The sequence below is a fragment of the Schistocerca americana genome, chromosome X (assembly GCF_021461395.2).
Source record: "Schistocerca americana isolate TAMUIC-IGC-003095 chromosome X, iqSchAmer2.1, whole genome shotgun sequence".
Taxonomy (NCBI): Eukaryota; Metazoa; Arthropoda; class Insecta; order Orthoptera; family Acrididae; genus Schistocerca; species Schistocerca americana.
Window position 1 is genome coordinate 786,528,849 of NC_060130.1, and position 23,723 is coordinate 786,552,571.

Here is a 23,723-nt window from a genome sequence, read left to right on the forward strand (position 1 = left end):
AATGTATGGGTAGGCATCTTCCTCGATCCCCTATGAACAAGGTGGCTTTGGCATACATTGGAGCTGTTCCAATTGGGTCTAGATATTGACAACTGAAGTAGAAGCTGTATTTCAATTATGCCTCAAATTAGCTGTCGTTTTTGTAGATCTTACGGCAGTTCATGACCATGTGTGGATGGAGGGATTGATGTCAAAGTGTATTGAAATCGTCCCCTGTCAAAAGCTGGCATTTGTATTGGAACAACATGCTGCCTCATAGGCACTTAGGGTGTTCCTGAATTGACAAGCTAGCAAATGGAGTGCCTAAATAATGGCCTAACTCACGGATCAGTTCTAGCCCTCATTCTCTTTAACCTGTATATTCATCCATGTCAGACATGGATTCCATTAAAATCCAGTATACAGAGAGTCTAAGAGTCTAGCATTAATCTACCAGAGTAAAGATCTTACACACTCTGAGAATGTGCTGACAAGTGATGTGATGAAATTGAATGATTATACTCATGAATGGAGACTTCAGCCAAACCCAAATATAACTGAGGTTACTACAGTCCACCTAAGTAACAAAGAAGCCAGCTCTAAGGAAGCTACAAGTAACATTAGATGGAATAGAGATACTGCACAACTGCAATCCAATATATATATATATATATATAGGAATCACTGTGGATCACTCCTTGACATTTAGACAGTGTATCAAGTTATCTAAGAAAGTTGGCTCAACAGTATATCCGTTTCCATAATTGCCAGAAGCTGTTGAGTTGCGATACTCTACACTCTGCTGCTCTCATTCTTGTGTATTCTGCTTGTGAATATTGTGCTCCTGTGTGAGAAAACAGCACCACATGACAAAGATTGATGTGCAGCGTCAATAAGCCGTGTGTGTTAGCACTGGTAGTGTTAGATCTACTCTCAGTCAGTGGTTACCTGTCCTAGCTAATATTGCTCCACATGGTCGAAGGAGGAAAACAGCTAAGATAAACTTGTTCAAGAAGATCACTTACCATAAGAACTCTCCCTCATACGATGCTTAACAGGATCCACTGACAGCTTATGTGAAACCACGCAAATCAGTCTGGGCTGATTCTGAAAGCATCAGTTATTTCAGTGTGATCTTGAAGTGTCAACAATGTTTGAATGAACATCCAATAACAGTGCTCACCTGGCTCAAGATACAACAAAGAAGGTTAAGGGATTCCAACTACCACACCAAACCGGGTCGAGGCTGGACCACATTAGGACTGCTAAAGAGAGGTGTGGTTACACCTTGAAGAAGTGGGGTTTCTGTGATCATAGGTACTTTCGTGTGCTTGTAAAACCGCATGATAAAGAAAAGGGTGATATTTCAACTTACCATCTGTAAACTGGGAGGCTGAACTGTTTGTGTATACTTGACACCTTAGACAGGTATGTCCTGAGCAATGTTGTTAGGGATAGGAAGGACCTGCCGTGGTTTTGACAGCTGAGTTTAAAAGCAGAGAGAAGTTTACTGCAGATTTAAATATAGGCACAGACATGTCAAAAACAAAAAGTGAACAAAGCTGAAATTAGGCTTAGGAGAGCTGTGTGTGCAGTGGATTCAAAGAAAAATTCTGTATACTGATCTGACATAAAATAATTTTTACATTCAGTCAATAGACTGATCAAACCCATCTCTCCAGATGCTCAGTGACCACAATGCATTTAAACGGAGGATTGCAGAGATGACCGAAATACTAAATTTCTTTTTCCAGAGCTGTTTCACTGAGGAAGATCATTCTGTGGTTCCTCCTTTCAGTCATTGTATCAATGTCAAAATGGCAAACGTCAAAAGAAGTGACTGCAGGATAGAAAATTATTTAAAATAACTCAAGAAAGGAAAGGTGACTGGGCCTGATGGGATACCTATATGACTCTACATAGGGTGTGCGAAAGAAATTGCACCGCTTCTGGCAGTTGTCTACTGTAGGTCACTTGAAGAACAAAGCATTCAAAATGAATGGTCCTGAATACAGTAAATACATGCAGGGTGTTTATGAGACCTAGAAGCAGTGGATACTGGCACCCAAAATGATGCTGTGTACCTTGATTTCTGAAAGGCATTCATTACAGTTCCACCACACTGTCACCTAATGAACAAATATGTGCATATGGGAAATCATATCAGCTTTCTTATGGGATTGAAGAGTTCCTTGCAAATGAATGTCATTTTTAACAGAGAGAAATCAGTAACTTTGGACGTACCAAAAGGAAGTGTTACAGGATCATTGCTATTGACAATATTTAACTATTAGGTCATTTATAATGTCAGAAGCTCCATGAGGCTGTTCTTAAATCATGCTGTAGTAGAGGAGCCGCATTGCTAGAGAACTGTAGGGAACTGCAGGAAGATCTGCAGAGGTTCAGCACTTTGTGCAGCGATTGGCGGTTGACCCACAACATAAACTGTTGTAATGTTTTGCAGATAAATGTACGGAAGAGGCATGTTATTGCACGATCACACAATTTTCAAATGGTTTCTAGAAGTAGTCACCAGAATATGCATATGGATTGATTCAAAGTGTAATGATCACATAAAACTAGTTGTATGATAGGCTGATACTGGACTGGGATTAATTGGAAAGACACTCAGGAAGTGTAGTCCACCCAAAAAGTAAGTAGCTTAGAAAAACATCATTCAACCAGTACTTCAGTATTGAGACTGTTACCAGATAGTATTGATGGGGGAAATAAAGAAGATCCAAGGAAGAGAGCAGCCATTTCATCAAACACTCGTTCAGTAAGCACGAAGGCATCAAAGAGATATTCACCAACCTCCAATTTCAGATGCCACAATGGAGCATATGCATTATAATGTGTTTTACTATCAAAATTGTGGGAGCATACATTCCTAGAACCATTGTATTATTTGTTCCTTCATGTATTTTATGGAAAGACTGTGTGGGGAACAAAAGAAGAATTAAACAGGACAGTAGTGAAAGCAACAATGGTACCAAAAGTAACATCCACTATACACCACACAGTGGCTTGTGTGATGTAGATCCCTGCCGTGTTCTTCACTGAAAAGTGACTGGTAGTCGTTACATGAAGTATTCTTATATGAAGTATTCTATGAAGTGAACACGCATTGCTAGTTGTTCATACCTACTAATAGAGGAATACTTCCATTTCTTATTAGGACAGCTTTATTACCAACTTCAGTGGATGTGATGATATCAACCAAAGCAGTAATATGTATCGCACAATATTTTTTTCCTTTTAATATTGATAAAATTGACTGCTGGCTGCTGCACAAACTGACAGTATTCTTTATTTCGAATAGACCTCCCTCTCTGGTATTGGCAGAGTTATCATTGATTAGGAAGCCAAAATGTTACTATAACATAATTTTATTAAAAATTTAAGTATTCGAAAGTACATCTCCGGACCAACAAAGGCCAAACTTTCACCCAAGCCATGAAAAGACAAGTAACAATGAAACAATAGTATGACGAATTCTGTATCTTTCTGTTTTTAGAACCAAGATCTTGCCGTTTCTTGCACATTTGTCTTGGTGCATGATTAAAATCCATTGGTTTCATTTACTGTACATATCACTAGTAGTGTCATGAAAAAAATTATCATTACCTGTTGGACTCTTTACTGCTGAAGCAAAATAAGTAAATACATTTGTAAATGAATGAAAATCGCTTTTTGTCAATCAGACTTTGCTCTAAATTGTACTCTTACCCGAAAATTTTATGATGTCTTTCGGATTCTTCAGTTTATGAAGGACTATCTACTGCATCTGTTGGAGAATGAATACAGTAATGTGCTATACTTGCTGAAATACACAGCTCAGGAGTGTTAAGATCTTGTAGAAGTCATCAAAATTTTCACTGCTGAAAAATCACTTTCTGCCATTCTTATAATTATGTAGGTAGTCTTCTTCTGTGCAACTACAATAATTTACCATTTGTGGGCAAAACAGAAATATACTTCATGGGTGTAGGACTGGCCAATGGAGAGAACACTATCATAATGCCATTGCTGAAAACAGCCATAAACTTAGAGAAAAGGGTAAACATCAACAGGAGACCCCAAGAGCAACCACCCAAAACTACCACACATAAGCAATATACACTACAAAAAGCTACTGGATGAGCAGGACAGAAATATAACTGTGCATATTAAGATGTCCGCAGCACACAAGTGCCACCATGGCACTATGTCTAAATATGTCCATAACATTTAGGGCTGAGTAGTCAACTGAAGTAAACACACATAGAACACTGTCGGAAAGACAGGGTGATAAGTGTCAAGATGTGGTGGTGGTGGTCCATATTTTGCATCTGTTGTGCTGATGGCTAATTTCCCCTTGTTATCTTATACTTCTTTGCATTCTGAATGTTTTTAAAAACTAGATCTTTTTATATTTCAGAACACACTCGAAAAATGTTCTGTTTGCATGAAACCTATTTTGGACCGTATATTAAGAGCAACAGGAAAGCCATACCATCCACAATGCTTCACTTGTATAGTATGTGGGAAAAGTCTAGATGGTATCCCATTCACAGTTGATGCAACAAACCAGATACACTGCATTGAAGATTTTCATAGGTAAGTAATATTATTTGTTGTCACACACAATCATAAAGTGACATTAGAAGAATTCTACCATTCACTTGAGTGATTGGTCTTTGATACATTTTGTCCAAGCCATTCGTATTGCTGTGTAAAGGCATAAGGAAGTTAACTGTTGAAGCTGCCTTAGTGAGGCATCAAAAATACTTGTTTTTCTGCTGAACATCCTATTTTTATGTGCCAGAATGTTTCAGCATCTGTTAGCCATTCATGCTGTGGAGAGCACACTTTTGGATCTGTGCAACTTCGGCCTTGCATGTGTATATGAGTTTATATACCATACAAGACTTTCATTCAATCACTTCCACTGTCACTTGAGTGTATTCAGAGATGAAACGTTTGTGCCAAATTCCTTAATAATAAATATATTTAAAGTTCAGAGTGCTCTGTTACTACATGTTTACTGACTATAAATAGGGAAACAAATGTATAGTATAGTGCGTAATGTAGTTTTTGACAGAGCAGCTTGCTCTGAATGATGGTGGCTTAAAATGTATTACAGTTTAAAATATATTATCTGATGATAAAATGGAGACTGGTTTCAAAAAGGCAGCAAAAATTGGCACTGGGGAAACTTCAACTTGACATGTTGCCGTACAACACAACCTAGCAGAAACTATTCCTTTTCGTGCATTACACAGTGGTTAACATCCTGAAACTGCTTAGAAATTAGTAACCATAGACTTCAAGAAAGTTCTCATGACATGGTAGGAAGCAGGCTGCAGAAAGGAATATACAGGTAGTTTTTGTATTAAGTGCCTGCGTTCACAATAGGTTGTCTGAGACTTAGGCTGCCCATACTGCTTCTAACACACATCATCTGACCTGCTACCTTAACTAACATCCCTATATAATGGTGAACTAATGCACAATGCATCATCTGCACATTGTTGAAATGTTAAAGTTTCCAACTTGATGATTTCTAGTTGTGCATTTACTATAGTTCATAGATAGTTGCATAAAACAGGTATCCCGCATACAAGTCATAATGGAGTTAGCCACCCTATGTTAGCCATGGAGCAGTGTTTCGGACTATGTTGATACAAAGACTTCTCTCACAATCTCAAATGCACCACTTAAGTCACGTGCTGTGTGGCTCCTTTGAAGGCACTCTCAATATTTGGTCAGGTGTTATTGATAGGATGCTGCTTGGCCCACACATTCCTTTTATGCAATTACCCACCCAGATAACTGCATGCTTTAGGAATGCTGCTTCTGGGATTTAGGGAGGCACTTCAGTCCCAAATCAAATCTGCCCAGTGGATTAACAATGAGCCAGCCTTGATGTGGATTATAGGTGGTTTCCAACATCTGACTACATGAATATCCAGCTGGTATTCATGTCCCACCTCAGTTATGATACACAAACATATAATAAATGTTCTCACATTTTCACATGGAACAACACTAGACGCAAACAGATTGGGTGCACCAATTCAGTTCCTGGAGGGGGAAAAGGGATGGCAAACGGAAGGCTACCATCTGCTACTAACATTGTAAAGTCCACATTAACAGACAGACACTGTGAAGATACAGGATAAGGCTAGGATGAAGAAGATCCATTTCATAAAGTTATCTGGACGTTTCTGTCAACAGTTCCTTAATGAGTATGTGCTACACTTCTTTGAAGCTGTGCCACTGATGCCATGTAGTGACATGTGATATATACGCAGTGATACACACGGCAAAGTGGCAGTACATCCAAGAAGTGTGACTGGCTCCTCACCCAGATCACTAGACACAATGCCAGTTGATTTGTGGGGTTACATGAAGGCACATACATATTCACTAAAAGTAGACAATCTAAATGCAAATGATCTCGGGCATTGTTTTCAGGGTGCAAGATACAGTAGCTAATCTCACTGTGCTGCAGTGTGGGTGATTTAACACTTTCAGCACATACTGTAACCTTTTAAATTTAAAACAAATAGTAATAATAATAACCAAACCACTCCAGAAGACTAACACAGCTATGTTCTGATGAGTACACTGGTTTATTTATGATTTTATGTACAAAACAGCTTGTGCCCATACACTATCAGTTGAATGGGTTGAAAGTTTGCTCCAAATCAGTACTGTTCTGTGGGTAGTTGTTCACGGTGATGTTGGTAAGTCCCTGCAATGGTGTTGCTGGTTTCAGTGCACAGAATTATAGGGTGCTGAGGCTGTCACAGTATTAATACTGAAAACGTGTGTAATTTTTCTCCCATACCCACAGTACCACCACTTATTAAACAATTAATTATCTCATTTGGACCAAAACATGACCAGATTGTCAGTCAGTTAAGTTTCTAGCTCAATAAGTTGCACAGACTGTCAAGATAATAAGTTCACACAACATGCACACCAGTAGTGGAAGCTGCCTAACTCTTGAACAACCAACCAACCAAAAAGTGTTATTTGTAAATGTCATTACTTTTTCCATGCTATACAGGGTGTTACAAAAAGGTACGGCCAAACTTTCAGGAAACATTCCTCACACACAAATAAAGAAAAGATGTTATGTGGACATGTGTCCGGAAACGCTTAATTTCCATGTTGGAGCTCATTTTAGTTTCGTCAGTATGTACTGTACTTCCTCGATTCACCGCCAGTTGGCCCAATTGAAGGAAGGTAATGTTGACTTCGGTGCTTGTGTTGACATGCGACTCATTGCTCTACAGTACTAACATCAAGCACATCAGTACGTAGCATCAACAGGTTAGTGTTCATCACGAACGTGGTTTTGTAGTCAGTGCAATGTTTGCAAATGCGGAGTTGGCAGATGCCCATTCGATGTATGGATTAGCACGGGGCAATAGCAGTGGCGCGGTACATTTGTATAGAGACAGATTTCCAGAACGAAGGTGTCCCGACAGGAAGTCGTTCGAAGCGATTGATCAGCGTCTTAGGGAGCACGGAATATTCCTGCCTATGACTCGCGACTGGGGAAGACCTAGAACGATGAGGACACCTGCAATGGACAATGATTCTTCGTGCAGTTGACGATAACACTAATGTCAGCGTTAGAGAAGTTGCTGCTGTACAAGGTAACACTGACCACGTAACTGTATGGAGAGTGCTACGGGAGAACCAGCTGTTTCTGTACCATGTACAGCGTGTGCAGGCACTATCAGCAGCTGATTGGCGTCCACGGGTACACTTCTGCGAATGGTTCATCCAACAATGTGTCAATCCTCATTTCAGTGCAAATGTTCTGTTGCTGTGTGTTTCCATTCCATGATTAATGTGATTTGAAGAAAAGTAATAAAATGAGCTCTAACATGGAAAGTAAGCGTTTCCGGACACATTTCCACATAACATATTTTCTTTCTTTGTGTGTGAGGAATGATTCCTGAAAGTTTGGCCGTACCTTTTTGTAACACCCTGTATTCTTACATGGTGTGTAAAGATTCCCAGACTTTAGACAAGTCATTAGCTTTATGTGCATTAAAAGTCAAATTTATATGGTTAAAAGCCAGATTTGCATATGTAAATATGAGAGAGAAAGTGTGTGGTCTAATACGAACATTGCTACTTTGTACAAGAAAGGCTACGAGATATACTCACTATTGCAAAGAGAGCTAGGTAGCGCATTAAAGTTGGTGGGACAGATTTGGAAAGTGACTGAAAATGTCTGTTAACTTTTAATCAGCGAATGCATCTAAACATCAAGTAAGTGTGTTGTTACGATTTTTGTTAGGTTCCTTTCATGTGTAGCACTTAGCTGTAATTACACATATAAGGAAATAAATTTCTGTAAAATGATGTACGACAGTACCGTGTTTGAAAGGTGAAAACCTGTGATACTCATAAAGTATGGCCAGTTACGTAAGTTACTATAGACTGATTTACACATCCTGTTCACATAAATATTTAATATTGGTATTTTTTCATATAAGAATTTTTTGTGATTTATACAGGAAATTTGCACCACGATGCTGTGTCTGTGGTCTGCCTATCATGCCTGAACCTGGCCAAGATGAAACTGTTCGTGTGGTTGCTTTGGATCGAAGTTTCCATATAGCTTGTTACAAGTGTGAGGTATGTATGAAAACTCAACTGATTTGCAGTGACTGTGAAAATAAAATATCAAAAGTAGTAAACAAGTTTTGCTGTTTGCGCAGCAAAATAACTGATAGTGACCGAAGTATAGAGGGTGAAAAATGCAAATTGGCAATAGCAAGAAAAGTTTTTCCAAGACAGAGAAATTTAACAGTGAATGTAAATTTATGTTACAAAACCTTTTCTGTAGATATCTATCGGGAACATTGACTTGTGTGGTAGTGAAACATGAATGATAAACAATTCACACAAGAAGAGAACATTGTGAGGACATTGCACTGTGGCAGTTTTAGGTGGGGGATATTTTCAATGACGGTGGCGTAAGATGCTGGTAGGCACGGTAGCCATTACCAAATTCTTGTTTACTCTGCTTTCCTGTGTGTTTTACGTTGCTCGTTGCTCATTCTGCAATGAGTGAAAAGACTAATCGTGGTACATCATGGGATTCAAGTAAGATTCCCAGGACACCAAAAAGGATTGTCAGTCCATATGACTTGTGAATCACTTATGCTTTCATAGAAGCACAGTACACTGATGTAGACTGCGAGCCCTGCAAAAATGAGATGGGGGCTTTCTCCACTGCACTTCTCATCTCCTGACAGCAGTCTAAGTTCTCAGTTGTGCTCACAGCCAGCTGCCGTGTTAAAGTTTCCACGCTAAAGCAGTTTTTCAAATACAGTACTAACAGACAAAAGCTGAAAAGTAGATTGGTAGATCAGATAATGAAGGGTAACAAACAGAGCTTAAGAGAAATTTGTCATGACCTGATTGAAAGAAGGGTTCTGTTGATAGGATGCATCCTGTGGCATCCAGGAATCTTCAGTTGGGTAATGGAGGGAAGTGTGGGTTAAAATTTTTGGGAGGAGACCATGGCTGAACTATTGTAAGTGAACTCAAATCAGTGTAGATTACATTAGTTATACAAAGATGAAGAGGCTTACATAGGGCGAACTAGTGTGGTGAGTTACTACAAACCTGTCTGCAGACAGAAGACAACAATGACAATAACAGTAGAAATATTGTGTTGCTGCGTACAGTAAAATCCAGAAAAGTACTGTACACTGGATAAAAAATTTGTCACCCTCAGGAGACATTATACACCAATACAATGTAACATTGCCTTTTCTGTTGATAGCAGTCCTAATTTGGCAAAGAAGAGTGTCCAGAATTTTCTTCAGGTGTGCCATATCCAGCTGAAGGCACTCATTAGTGATTAGATCCTGTGTGTCTACCACATGGCAGGAGTGTTGATTTCGGTTTTACTTGCTGTTCCATACAGCCCCCAAAATGTATGGGATGAAGAATGATGGTTTAGTGGACTTGTCAAGGAGTGATATGGTGCCAACGATCCTCAAACCAAGAATGTACCTCTGCAGCCCTATAACATGGCTGTTGTTATCTTGGAAGACAGGTATCCACATCACACTCGTAATGAAGATGCAGATGAAAGGACAACACATGGTTGCAAAGAATGTTGAAACAAACACCAGATTTCATGTTCATGGTAACTTAAATGAGTGGGCCCAAGTCAGGGTACAAAAAAAATCCCCAAAACATCGCAGAACTACCTCCAACTTTGATTACACAGTCCACATGATGTGGTCAACACATCATGACACCATTTGTGCATTTGACACCTTGAATCATTCAAAACGAGGCAAAATCGCAGCTCGGCACTTACACTACATGCCTCCAATCACTTTTTGTCCAGTTTCTAAGTAGTTTGGCCCATAGAAATTGTGCTGTTGTGAGCAGTGATCTTCTATGAGGTACCTGCACTCGTATGTCCATTGCATGCAATTCTGTTGGCAATGTTTGCCCATAAACTGGTTGAAATTGATTTGCATTCACTGAAAATGGCAATTCTTGTCAGATTTGAAAACTATTGCCATTGAAAATGCATGACACTTCTATCCAGTTTCTGTTGGATAGGATCTTTTTACAGCTACTGTTCTTAAACTGTGTTACATGGCTGCTAATGATATACCGTATTTACTCGAATCTAAGCCGCACCTGAAAAATGAGACTCGAAATCAAGGAAAAAAAATTTGCCCGATTCTAAGCCGCACCTGAAATTTGAGACTCGAAATTCCAAGGGAGAGAAAAGTTTTAGGTCGCACATCCAAATTGAAACAAAGTTGGTCCACTGTAATATGAAACACAATTTAGGTCGAATGAATGACTATACAGCTACAGTAGTTTGGTTTGAGTCTTAAGCTTAGCAGTTAAGCTTTACCATATAGCCATTGCTATGCGTCAGGTGCTCCATACCTATTTGTACGGGTACCATTTCTTTTTCACGTGCTTCGTCTGGTTTGAATTGATTGCTTATTTTTCTTTGATCTGGTAAGTGTCGTTCTCTTTGTTATAGATGTTTACGTCACTCTAAGCTGAAAATGCATAACTGTACTGTGTCATGCATTGTTTGTCGCATTCTGATAGTGAGTGTTTACGACCTGTCGCCGCTCGCGGCATGGCTTGCTTTTGTGCGCGCTACCGCCTATTTTTTAAAAAAAAAAAAAAAAATATTGCGTATGATAGAAGATGTTCTGAACGAGAGTTTAGCGAAAATTTTTCTCCGGTTGAAAATCTTTGCAGACGCCTCAATAGTACATTACATTCTTTACATTCTGCACAGAAATTAGTCATCTTAGATTTAAAAATCTTGTCAATTGTCGTGCTTCATTTCTGACTGTATCACTATTAGGCATAAGAACAATACGAATATAAACATGGCATGATATGTATATTATTCCGCGTTTGCTGTTGTCTTACGCTAGTTTCGTAGTTTATTAGGCAGACAGGATTTAAATGAGATAGCAGCAAACACGAAAGAATACATGGCAACATGTTTATATTTCGTACAGTATTATTCTTATGATGAAAAGAATACTGCATGCGATTCACAATTCATAAAAGTTCTTATTAGCAACGATCTCTTGTCACAGGTAGGAAAAAATTCAGAACGTAGATTTGGCCATATTGACAAACATCCCAAACAATCTTGCCAGTCGAATTTTCGTAGTATGTTGAAATGCCGCTACATTCAAAGATGAACAATACGGAATTTGTATTTACTTCGTTGGATAATGTATGAAAATGCAGTGGTCGAAACTTGGGGCGGTGAAAAAAAGCTCGTCTTACACCTTTTTTTTTTTTTTTTTTTTTTATGATGCAGAGGTTTTGTCACCAGTATCTTTGTGCCTGCAAAGCATGCCTGTGTGGCGCTACATAATTCGACGGCAGAAGTTAGTTGTGGCGGTACCTACCAACATTTTTCAGAACTTCCGCTTACTTTGCACTCGATTGTAAGCCGCAGGCGGGTTTTTGGATTACAAAAACCGGAAAAAAAGTGCGGCTTAGATTCGAGTAAATACGGTACCTGTTGTGACTCGCCAATTATTCAAAGTGCCGCCGCGCAATTACGCGCATCCTCTACGTGCAGCACTGTCTGTCAGCCATGCAGCAGCTGCGCCACCTAAGCAGCCAGCCGAGCAGCAGCTGCTAGACTGGGACTCAGTGCTCATTTGAATGCTACCGTGTACACATGTCTTGCTTGTCAACTTACTCTGTGACGTATATGTGTTGTGTCGTTCTGAAATATATGTGTTAAACTTGACGTTATAACAATACCATTCCTTCTGGAAACATGGGCAAGTCTAAACATGATTGTTTCTGTCTGCCATTCTGGTACGACTGCACTGATTCCATACAATTTACTGGTGTGTGTGTGTGCGCGCCCGCGCACCTGCCGCCCCCCCCCCCCCCCCCCCCCCCCCCCCACACACACACACACACACACACACACACACACTACTCTCTCTCTCTCTCTCTCTCTCTCTCTCTCTCTCTCTCTCTCTCTCTCTCTCTCTCTCTGCCATGATTCATGTCAGATGTGGAGTGTCACATGACCGCCTGGTACCAGTTTTGCATTGTGTATAGTGCTCCAAAGTGACCTATGTACACTTTTAAGGAGATGACTAATATATTGTCCAGTGAGCTCATGGTAAGGTTTTCTATAATACTCACGTCAATATTTAAATTTGGATCACATTCCATTGAGAATACAGCATATTATTTACAGGATAGCTTTCAAGTTACTTGTTTGTGATTTGTATGGCAATTGCAATGTAAGCACATTGGGGTATTGAAAGGCATTTATTTTCAAATGTTTGGTGCTAATTTAGTGAGGTATTTTTGAGAAAAACAGAAGTGGCCAGTTTCCATTGCATTGCTTGTGAAATGCAGCAAAGATCCCTTATCTGTGTTTATTACCAGCAAAACCTTTGTATTTTAGAATGCTGCATGACTACTTCACTTATGCCAGTGAAATTAACATTCTTCTGTGTAGAAATACTATTTGGAGGATGTGTAACAAGTAATTTGTTTTTTGATGTTACTGATTAATAGCATTGCTGGGCAGGTAAGGTTCCATTGTCATGGATTCATCCCCATTGTTAGCATTTGCAGATGACCGCCTTATTCACCCAACATAGAATACACATATACCGGATTCAGCAGCATTGTCACATCTGCCCCCTGCCCCCCAATCTCACTCCTGCCCCCTCCCTCCAGCCTTTACATCTCCCCCATTTTTAGTCTGCGAGTAGGCGACATTTCACCCCGAATCCAAGTGTCCTTCCTCTTGAACATTCTGAAACAAGCAATAGCTCTTCTGCTCGAACTCTGTAATGCAACTGATATTATAATGATGTATAATAAGACAGACAAGTAACAGATTTAGTATCTCAGTGATGATGCCATACTAAAACCATATTGTTGTCATATCTGCAAACATGCTGCAGCGAGATTGGTATGCTTCTGCAAACGTACTTCAGTTAATGTGGTATAATTTCAGTGACAACTTAAAATTCTCTTGGATACATATTTGTGGCTACAGGTGATAATAGAAAGCACATTGGAAAACCAATAGTCTGCCCCAACTAGTTCCCAACATTTAAAATTCGTGTAGTGGTTAAATAGTGACGGAACAAGCTCATCTTCCAAGTTAGTCATTTCTCCAGTATTGTCAGTTTTTTGTGGAGAATAATTCAAATGAATAAATAAATGACATGTAAATTCGACAGAAGGGTGAAGGATCTATTGTTATTACCTTTAGTATGCTCACTTACTATCCTGAGTTTTTAAATGATGATTGCATTGACTCATATGGACACTCAGCATATAGGCTATATGTTCTACCTATGTATATTCTGATGACAGCTGCTCAATATTCCCTGCCCGTACATTTTTGAGAGACTATACAGATTTTGTGTTTGGTGTGTCAGATATTTCACAATGTAGAGTGGTAAAGTAAAATAAATCAAATATTCTTGTCATCAAGTTTGATGGCAGATTGATACTTTTCAATTTCTGTGGAGCTTTTGTTGCTCAAAGTAGCATCCATCTTCTTCACGTTGTCAGTTCGCACAGGCAGGTACTTTTAACATTATGAAGTATACCTTGTACGTATCAGGTACCCTGATTCTCTGTAGGAGCCTGCTAAATTTCCTAAGGTCAGCATAGGACAGATAAATGGCCCTTGGCTTTTTTTTGTGGTACCTAGCCTTTCCACTAAGACAATGCTTTTGGCCTCAACTTCCATTCTAAGTACCTATTTTTAGCACATTCATAGTCAGTTTTTTCACAGGGTTCTCCTTCTCTGACACTGTGCAAGTTCTGTGAATCAGAGTACTCAAAACAACATTCCTGTGTAGTGGATGGCAAGACGGTATGATCATTGATCCAGAATTTGTTGTGTGGGGGGATATTCTACACATGCCATGGCCATGAGATCTGTCTGCTCTGTTCTTAACTGACCCAAGGAAAGGTAGCTCCCCCCTATTTTTCTTCACCTTACACTATATGTTTTGTAATAGGATGGATAGAGTTTACATGTTCCCAGAAACTGAAATTTTTCCATTTCTTGTGGCCGTACAAGGGTTTTAGTTGAAGAATTATTAAAAAAACTTTGGCACGAACGTGTAGATTCTAGTCCCTATGTTACAAAATCTGGGGAACCTACACATGCAACAGGTGACGACAGCCTCCTCGTCACCATCTGATTAGCCCACCAGGAGGGTTTGCCACTCTTTGGTGGGTTCGTGCTTGGCTACCATGGGCCCCCAGCCTGTGCAGCATTTTTTCTCTTCCATGCTGCCTGTCTATCTTCGTGCTATTCTTTTTTCCCTCCCTTGGGGAACATGTCTGGGGTGTTACTGGAAACGTTTTGCATTGTATGTTGCTGACGTAAGAACAGTCTCACCATTGTTCTTCACTCCCTTTTCCTTAGTTTGTTTCCCTTCTCCTCTCGTTCCTCCACTTCGGCGTTTGTGGTTCCCCTTTTTCTTCTTCCTCCCTGTGTGCTCCTGAAGGTCGGCCACATGTCTGACATGTAACAAGTGACTGGGTAACTCGTAATTCCCAGCTCTGAGTTGACAGGTAGGGGGGTTCGCACGTACCCCCTGGTGCAAATGAGGCCCAGGGAGGGGTGATTGTCTGAGCTGCAACCTTCCCAAGTTGCCGAATGGTCCCTCCATCAAGTGTTTGGGAGGTGTGAAGTCACCCAAGGCGAGTGCGCCCCCTTGTGAAAGGGGCCCGCACTTGGAAGGAGTGTGCCGTTGGAGACGCCGACAATCCTGGGGGATTTTCTAGCAATGGGTCAATCATCTTCACAATCAACATCTACTAAATGTAAAAGTAATTAAGCTAATGATTCGCCACAGGTCCTCATGGTCTCACGTACTGAAGACGGTCAGTCCTTCACCACGGTGAATCCGTTTATTATTCAGAAAGGTGATAATGCAAATGCTGGCCCTGTGAAATCCTGCTCTCATTTACAGAAAGGCACTTTGCTTTTGGAGACTACGTCTGATTCTCAAGCACAACAAGTGCTTGCCGCCTCACTTCTCCATGGTTACCCTGTTCATGTCGAGGCCCATAGAACTTTGAATTCTTCCCGTGGTGTTATTTACACTAGGCTGCTAGATGGTCCGACTGAGACCAAAATTCAATTGTATCTCTCTGATCAGGGTGTCATTGCTGTCCATTGTGTAATGGAAAAAGTAGATGCCTCGTTAGTGCCCACCCACACTCTGGCTGTACATTCTGAATCTGATGCATTGCTACCCACGCCATCATTTCAACCACACTAGAATGTCTTGTCAACAACCAGCCAATTGTGCAATCTGTGGTAGGGATGTGCGCAAGGGCGATTCCCCGCCGCCTCCTCCTCCTTGCTGCATCAACTGCAATGGCAGCCATGCCGCCTACTCTTGGGATTTTCCCATGTATCTCGATGAGCGAGCTGTCCAAGAGATCTGGGTAAAGGAAAAAGGTTCCTTACCCAGTCTCTCACAAGTTATTGGCTAGTCACAGACCTTGTGTTCTCCCATCTGACACCTATAATGTGTTCTTGTTACCCCTCGCTCCATGGAGGACATGGCCCCACAGACATGCGACCTCCAATTCAGTTCTGAGGTTGTGAAATCGCCCAGTGTCAAGGTAGCATCTCCATACCAACTGTCCAGCTGTGCAACAAGCCATCAAACTCTCACCTCAAGGGGCGGAAAGGACAGGAGGAGTACTCCCATGAAGACTTCCTGTGTCCCTCCAGCCAAACAACACCAGAGTCTTCCTCTAACCAGAAAGGCTCAAAGAAGTCCACCAAAGGAAAACGGTTTTCTCCTTTGCTGACTCCCAGATCCTCTTCAACAGTGTCGCCACATGATACCTTAGCCCGGCCAGCCTCCATGTCGCCAGTGCATACAACCTACAGTTCTGCAGTGTTGGACTCCTCAGACCAACTGCACAAGCAAGCCAATATTTCTGTGGACCCCATGGAGTAGGATAATCCTGCTTCTGTGCCCTGTAGTAGTGACTCTTCACAGGCTGTAGCTCGCAGCCGCCAAGGTGACACCCCTACATCTCTTCCTCATCATGACTCTCCTCCAATGGAACGTTCTTGGCCTTTGGTCCCACAAAGAGGATTTACAGCTGCTTTTAGCATCACAGCGTCCCCTTGCACTCTGCCTTCAGAAAACGAAATTGCACCCTCACAACCTCTTTGAGCTTTCACATTGCTTACTGGTTCATTTTTACCTTCCCCTTGAGGTGGGCAGTCCATCTCATGGGGACGTCATGCTGCTCATACAGGGCAAAATTAATAGTCAATCCATCTCCCTGACTGCCCATCTTCAAGCTATTGCAGTTCGCCTTTTCCTACCCCATCTGATTTTTCCCTCTGTACCATTTATGTCCTCTGTCATTCGATGTCCGCAGCTCGTGGGTGTCGCGGTCGTGTTCTCGCTTCCCGAGCATGGAGTCCCGGGTTCAATTCCCAGCGGGGTCAGGGATTTTGACCTGCCTCGAGGTGACTGGGTGTTTGTGTTGTCCTCATAATTTCGTCGGTGCTGATTACCGAGCAGTTGAGTGCCCCACAATCCAAACATCATCCCCATCATCATCTGTCATTTGATGTCACCAGGGCAGACTTCCGTCAGCTTATTGTGCAGCTATCTCCCCTGTTTTTGCTACTCGATGACTTTAATGTGCATCATCCCCTTTGGAGTACTCCCAGGACCTGTCAAAAGGGGTTCCTCTCTTCGCTGATCCTCTTAACCAACTTAACCTCTTCTGCCTTAACACTGGAGCACCCACTTCCATTTCTGACTCCTCGCACACTTTTCCCACTTGGACCTATCCTTTTGCATTGCCCAGCTTGCCCATTGTCTTGAGTGGTCCGTTCTTTCGGATGCCTACTCGAGCAACCATTTCCTGTGTGCTATCTATTTGCTGACTCCTATCCCATCTGCGTGCACACCCAAATTGCAGCTTACTAAGGCTGACTGGCAGCTTTACTCCTCCCTAACAGCCTTCTAAGAACAAGATTTCGCCTGTTGTGATGGCCTGGTGGAATATCTCACAAACGTTATCCTTACTGCTGCAGAACTTTCCATTCCTCACACATCCTCTTTATCATGCCATGTCCCAGTCTCTTGGTGGACTGAGGCATGCTGCGATGGAATCCGTGCACGGAGACGTGCTTTCCACATTTCTAACTGTCGTACTATGATGGCAAACTGCATTCCTTATAAACACGTGTGTGCAAAGTGTCGTCACTTTCTTTGGGATAGCAAAAGAGCTAGTTGGCTTTCATTCACTAGTTCTTTTAACAGTTGAACCCCTTCCTCTGTTGTGTGGGCCAACCTGTGACGGCTCTCTGGGACCAAGATCCATTCCCCAATTTCCGGCCTGACAGTAGTAGACGATGTCATCGTAGACCCTATTGCTATCTCCAACACCTTGGTCTGCCATTTTGTGGACATTTCGAGTTCTTCTCACTATTGCCTTGCCTTCCTCCATCGGAACCAATTTGAGGCGGCTCTGGCAATACCCTTCTCTTCTCTGAATCGTGAGTTTTACAATGCCGCCTTTACTATGAGGGAGCTAGAGCATGCTCTCAGTACATCCCGATCCTCCACCCCAGGGCCAGACGCTGTCAACATTCAGATGTTGCAGCACTTTTCTCTAGGGGGGCAAACACTTTCTGCTTAACACGTACAACTGCATCTGGGCAGAGGGCACATTTCCCGGACATTGGCGTGAAGCCACTGTCGTACCCATACCTAAGCCCAGTAAGGACAAAAACCTTCCTTCTAGCTACCACCCCATCTCTCTCACCAGCTGTGTGTGCAAGGTGATGGAACATATGATTCATGCCCAGCTGGTATGATGGCTCGAGTCTCGCAATTTACCGACGAATGCACAGTGTGGATTTCGAGTGCGGTGTTCTGCAGTTGACCATCTCGTTACTTTGTCCACCCATGTCATGAATGGTCTCCTGTGGAAAACCCAGACTGTGGCAGTGTTTCTCAATTTGGATAAGGCCTAAGACACCTGCTGGAGAACTGGTGTCCTCCGTACTCTTTACACATGGGGCTTCCGTGGCCGCCTGCCCTGTTTCCTTCAGGAATTTGTAAAAGACCAAGTGTTTTCAAGGTGTGTGTGTGTGTGTGTGTGTGTGTGTGTGTGTGTGTGTGTGTGTGTAGTGTGTGTGTGTTGCCTTGTCGGACACATTTATCCAGGAAAACTGTGTGCCTCAGGGTTCCATCCTGAGTGTCGTCCTCTTTGCTATCACCACTAACCCTATAATGGCCAGTCTCTCGCCGGTCATCTCTGGCTCCCTTTTTGTTGATGATTTTTGCCATCTATTGCAGTCCTCCAAGGACCTGTCTCACTGAGCAGCGTCTTCGGCGATGTCTTGATCATTACTCCTGGAGAATCGACTGTGGCTTTCACTTTTACACTGCACCCAGGAGCATATTGTAAAGATTTATCCCATACATTACATAGCTCAAAGGGAAATGATTCTCTTTAGATTCCTAGACACACATTTTGCATGCTTGTCGGTGTTGTAATTTTAGCTTTGTATAGTTGTAATGAATCTTGGATTTTATATATATTTTTTCCTCTGCTTAGATTTTACTTCTAGGATTTGGATAAGATTTATCTTTAGAAGTGCCCCATTGGTACACTACAGGGTTAATCATGATGGACCTAACTGCAATAATTTATCTGTTTCAGTGCAGCTTGTTACATTGCACTCTCACTTTTTTGTGTTTCTACTCTACTTAGGTCAAGTTGACTTTATGCAGTGTATAGTAAACACCAAATATTTTGTGTACTCCATTTAGTTTGTAGAATTTGTGTGTAATAATTACTGGTATGATTGTAGGACTGCGGTCTCATACTGTCTTCAGAAGCTGAGGGCCGTGGATGTTACCCTCTGGATGATCATGTATTATGCAAAAGCTGCAATGCTAAAAGAGTGCAGGCTCTTACATCTCACATGACTACTGAATTGTAGAAATAAATGCTGGACTGCTCAAAGAAACTGAATTTGAGTGTCAGGTTTTGGTTAAGCCATACGTTTTATTTGTGGAAGTTTTGTGTGTTGGGGAGCAAATATCTAGTTCATTGTATTAAGTCTGTGATAAAAATAACCAATGTAAATTGCTTACATACTGGGTGATCCACATGTGGCACAGTTTTTGAGAGCGCCTTCACTTATTTTGTAGATAAGAGCGATCACATTTTAATCTGTTAACTTTGAAATGAATGAAACGCTGGATACGTAACAATTTTTATTTATAGCACATCTGATAAGTCTTCAATGTTAAGCAATGTGTGTGGTGATATTTGTTGACCTACATATAGTACGTACTGATCTTAATTCATGATTTCCCTCCACTTTTCGCAAATTGAACATCTAATTTTCATTACTGCCATTTTTAATGATTAATTATGTGTTAAATATTGTGTAACACACTTATTAAATTATGAAAGTGGCACTTTCATATGGCCACAATGTGCAACAGACTGTTTCAATGGTGCATTGTATTTCACAGTTCATTCTGTTTAGGTCACTGTTTGTAGAAAGTAATAACTGATTTGTGATATATTATGATTGACTGATAGTGTTGTAAAACACCCAGTTTCATTTTAAGTTGTTATTGTAAACCTGTGTGTCATTTTTATAGCAAAGTATAGATGTTGGTCAATTGGGAGGCTAACGAGTTGAAAAAACTGAAAATTTTCTCTCCAAGCTTTCATTTGATTTTGTTTATGGCTAATGTGCATTACTGATTTTGCAAGCAATCTTAGTGTTTTGTAATTAAACTTGTGTATTTTGAGACTTTATGTGCGCTTGTAATTTCTTAATGTGGACCCATAGGGATATAAGTGTATTTAGATCAAACAAAATAGAATTGTACTCAAATTATTCTACAGGTCATTAGGTTCAATAGCTAAGTTTATAATCATTATTTGACACATCTTTGCATAAAGAATTTGCATTCTGTTCATGATTTCAGCAAAAGTTAATATCCCCTAATTTCAACAAAAGCTTGATGATAAGTGAATGTTTTTTCCACTGTATTTGTCTCCTTTGTGTTGTATAGATGATAAATTTATAATTATTGGTACATAATGATTTGATATTAGAATGAATGGTGATCTCTTGCAGTCATATAACAAAGACTGTTAGTTTGAGTAGTTTAAACATGTTCATGAAATTTGGTGTCACATGTGAATCACCCTCTAGATAGTACTAATATATTGATGAGGGACTAGAACTGCAATATTTATGGACATGTTTTGAGAAACATTGAAATCTTCAGGCAACTGCTGCTTGCCATTGTAGCATAGTTATCATATAAACATCTTTTATATGCATTAGTTTAAAAAATCTGTTATCAGTTTATTGTGTTATGATTGTAGATGACTTACTTGCAAGATATTATGTATTTACTGTCACCAAGGCAAGGCCCAAGTTGTGTTTTACAGGAGCTTATTTTCCAAGTGCCGTTTTCCAATGCCTTCTTCAAAGTAAGCTTACCTACTGCTCACAGTAATTATGTATATAAGTTCTAGACAACTTACTTCTCTTTATAGTAACTACTGTGTTCATATTGATACACTGAGCAGTTTCTGAACACAGAGAAGGCTGGATATACTGACGTACAGATTTTCAGCTTCATAACACCTATATAGTTTTTAAAAATTCACTAGAGCTTGTAACATTTTGAGTTGGAACTGTTACAAGGGACATTAAGCTGAATTTTACCTTTGAAAGATCTTTTTGCATCATTTATCAGTTTATAATATACCAGAATATTGTTATGAATGTAAAACTCTCACATGTATACACCAGAATTTCTCTTATTTGTCTCTTGTCGTGTAGAAGATGTAAACTGTTCATGCCCTAGAATCATTGTACAAATTAAATTTGGTGCAAAGTTTTTAAATTTAAATTGTTTGAAACCTACTTTTATTGTAGAGACACATGACCAGAACATGTGTGCATTAATAATTGTGTGTTGTTTTGTATGCTGGTTGTGTCCCATATTGTGTTAGAGATCAAAATATATAGTATAGTGAGTAATATTATTGTCTCTGTGCCAGTGGTATTTGTTCTACTTTGGGGTTAGAGTCTGTAAAGGAATACCAAAGATGCAAACACACAGTAAATATGACTAACAATTCTGAAAAGTGAGCGATTGCTGCACATTAATTAAATACAGTATATTGTACTATGTGTGAATGGAAATTTTAGAATCATTCTCTATGCCCTTCAGTGAATGTGAATTATTACCTCCCATTAAACAAATATTGCAATGCTCATGAGAACATAATTTCAAGTTTTAAGATTGAACTTCTGGATTCTAATGATAAGATCTATGAATCAGAATTAAATTATAAATACAATTGCCCCCCCCCCCCCCCCCCTCCCCAAGTACCATCAAGTTTAACTGACACAAACCTACAAACCTTTCCTGAAAAACAGCAATATAGTTAGACTACCTTTTGTAGGAATGTGAGATTTTGCTCTAGATGTGTGTGTGTGTGTGTGTGTGTGTGTGTGTGTGTGTGTGTGTGTGTGTGTAAGAGATTCCTCAAAGACAGAAAAATGTTTTATACTACTCAGTGATATAGAAAGATGCTAATTTTTGTAGTTTCATTTGCATTCATATTTTTTCCATAAAGACGTAACTGTCATTTATAAATGACATTAGTATAAGTTGCTATCATTCCAAACATGCACACATTGTAAGGGAAGTTACTCTAATTCAGTTCATTCTTCACATATTTAGGTGGTACAATTTTTGTATGTCGCACAAAACAACTTCCTTTCTAATTTGTTGTTGGTTTGTAACTGCTAGACTGGATTTGCGACTTGCTTTCAGTGTGCTTTCCATTGCAAGCATGCGAGTTACCCTCTGTGGGCAGCATTCCTTGTAATAATCCCTCCATAGGTAGAGGCTCTTTTTATATATAATCTTGTTGACTGTATATTAATAACTGTGTAGAAATTATAGTTTCATGTAATTTTTTATTATTCTATGTCATACAGAGATAATTTACTACTTGAAAATTTTTCTAAGGGTTGTTCACTTCATGAGTTTTCTAATGAAAAAAATAAATATTGTAAAAATAGCAAACAGATGTAAGAGAAAGATGCACATACAGCAGGTCTTTCACCACAATGTTTTCATTTTTAAGGAAGTGGATATTTTACATTTGACATAATGGTCTTAGCATGAAACAGTTGCTCAGTCTTTCTTTTTTATTATGTGTAAATCTATTGTAAACTTTGAGAAGTTTGCCATATTCAGATAGTTCCCAAGTATGTTTTGTGTAAGTCTTTTTTTGTTTTTTAACTGTTGTTCACTTAGAATAAAATTGTCTAGTCTAGAGCTCAGTGAAATTAAGAAGGGACACTGAAATTACTCATTGTTTATATCACTGAATCGTTAATTGTGATATACTCTTTGTTCTGAATAAAAGATATATTATATACACACATAAAGAGCTTGATTTTTATTTGAAAAGGTGTGTAATGATTCTGTGATTTGTAAGTGCTTAATTTGTCTTGAAAAAATTATTACAAAAACTCTGTAGTTTAGTAGTGGGTAAATGTAATTTTTATTGAAACAAACAGCAACCAGTTGCAGAAAAGAGATTTTGTTCGTTCACCAATTTCAAGCACCTAGTGCTTTCAGGGCTGTGACTGAGACCACAGCAATATGCTGCATACATCTACTTACTTCTGACACTTGCAAATAATTCATTAATTATACTCTTCTGACGAAGGGCACTGTGTGCCTGAAACTGGTAATGGAGTAAAATTTCTTTTCTGCATTTGGTTACCGCTTATTTCAGAAAATAGAAATACAGTTTCTGAAGATGATAAAATACAAGATGTAATTTTTTTGACACAATATTTCTGTCTTCAGCTGAAGTGAGCCTTACTCCATTAGTGACAGGACCAAGATAGTAAGTACACACCATCATACACTGAACAGTAACATGTTGAATGTGTGTATGTGTGTGTGTGTGTGGGGGGGGGGGGGTTAGATGTATTAAATAAAGTATAAAGTGAATGGTAATAGTTAAATATTTATATTTAATTTAGTAATTGTGGGTATTACGTGCAGTATCTGAGGAAAGATTGCCCATGCCGGTTAACTGTACAGTATCATAGTTAAGACAGATTCACATCGACACTGAATGTAGAA

The 23,723-nt window shown here is 39.9% G+C and overlaps 1 protein-coding gene across 2 annotated transcripts in view; it reads left to right on the forward strand.

The window, feature by feature from the left end:
* LOC124555537 (lipoma-preferred partner homolog) overlaps positions 1–23,014 on the forward strand; it is an 84,129-nt gene extending 61,115 nt beyond the window's left edge. For both annotated transcript variants that reach the window (XM_047129491.1, XM_047129492.1), the window contains exons 8-10: positions 4,400–4,578; positions 8,505–8,625; positions 19,382–23,014. In XM_047129491.1, the coding sequence (XP_046985447.1) occupies positions 4,400–4,578; positions 8,505–8,625; positions 19,382–19,513 (432 nt within the window). In that variant the 3' untranslated portion in view covers positions 19,514–23,014. The remainder of the gene's footprint in view (positions 1–4,399; positions 4,579–8,504; positions 8,626–19,381) is intronic.
* The last annotated feature ends 709 nt before the right edge of the window (positions 23,015–23,723 follow it).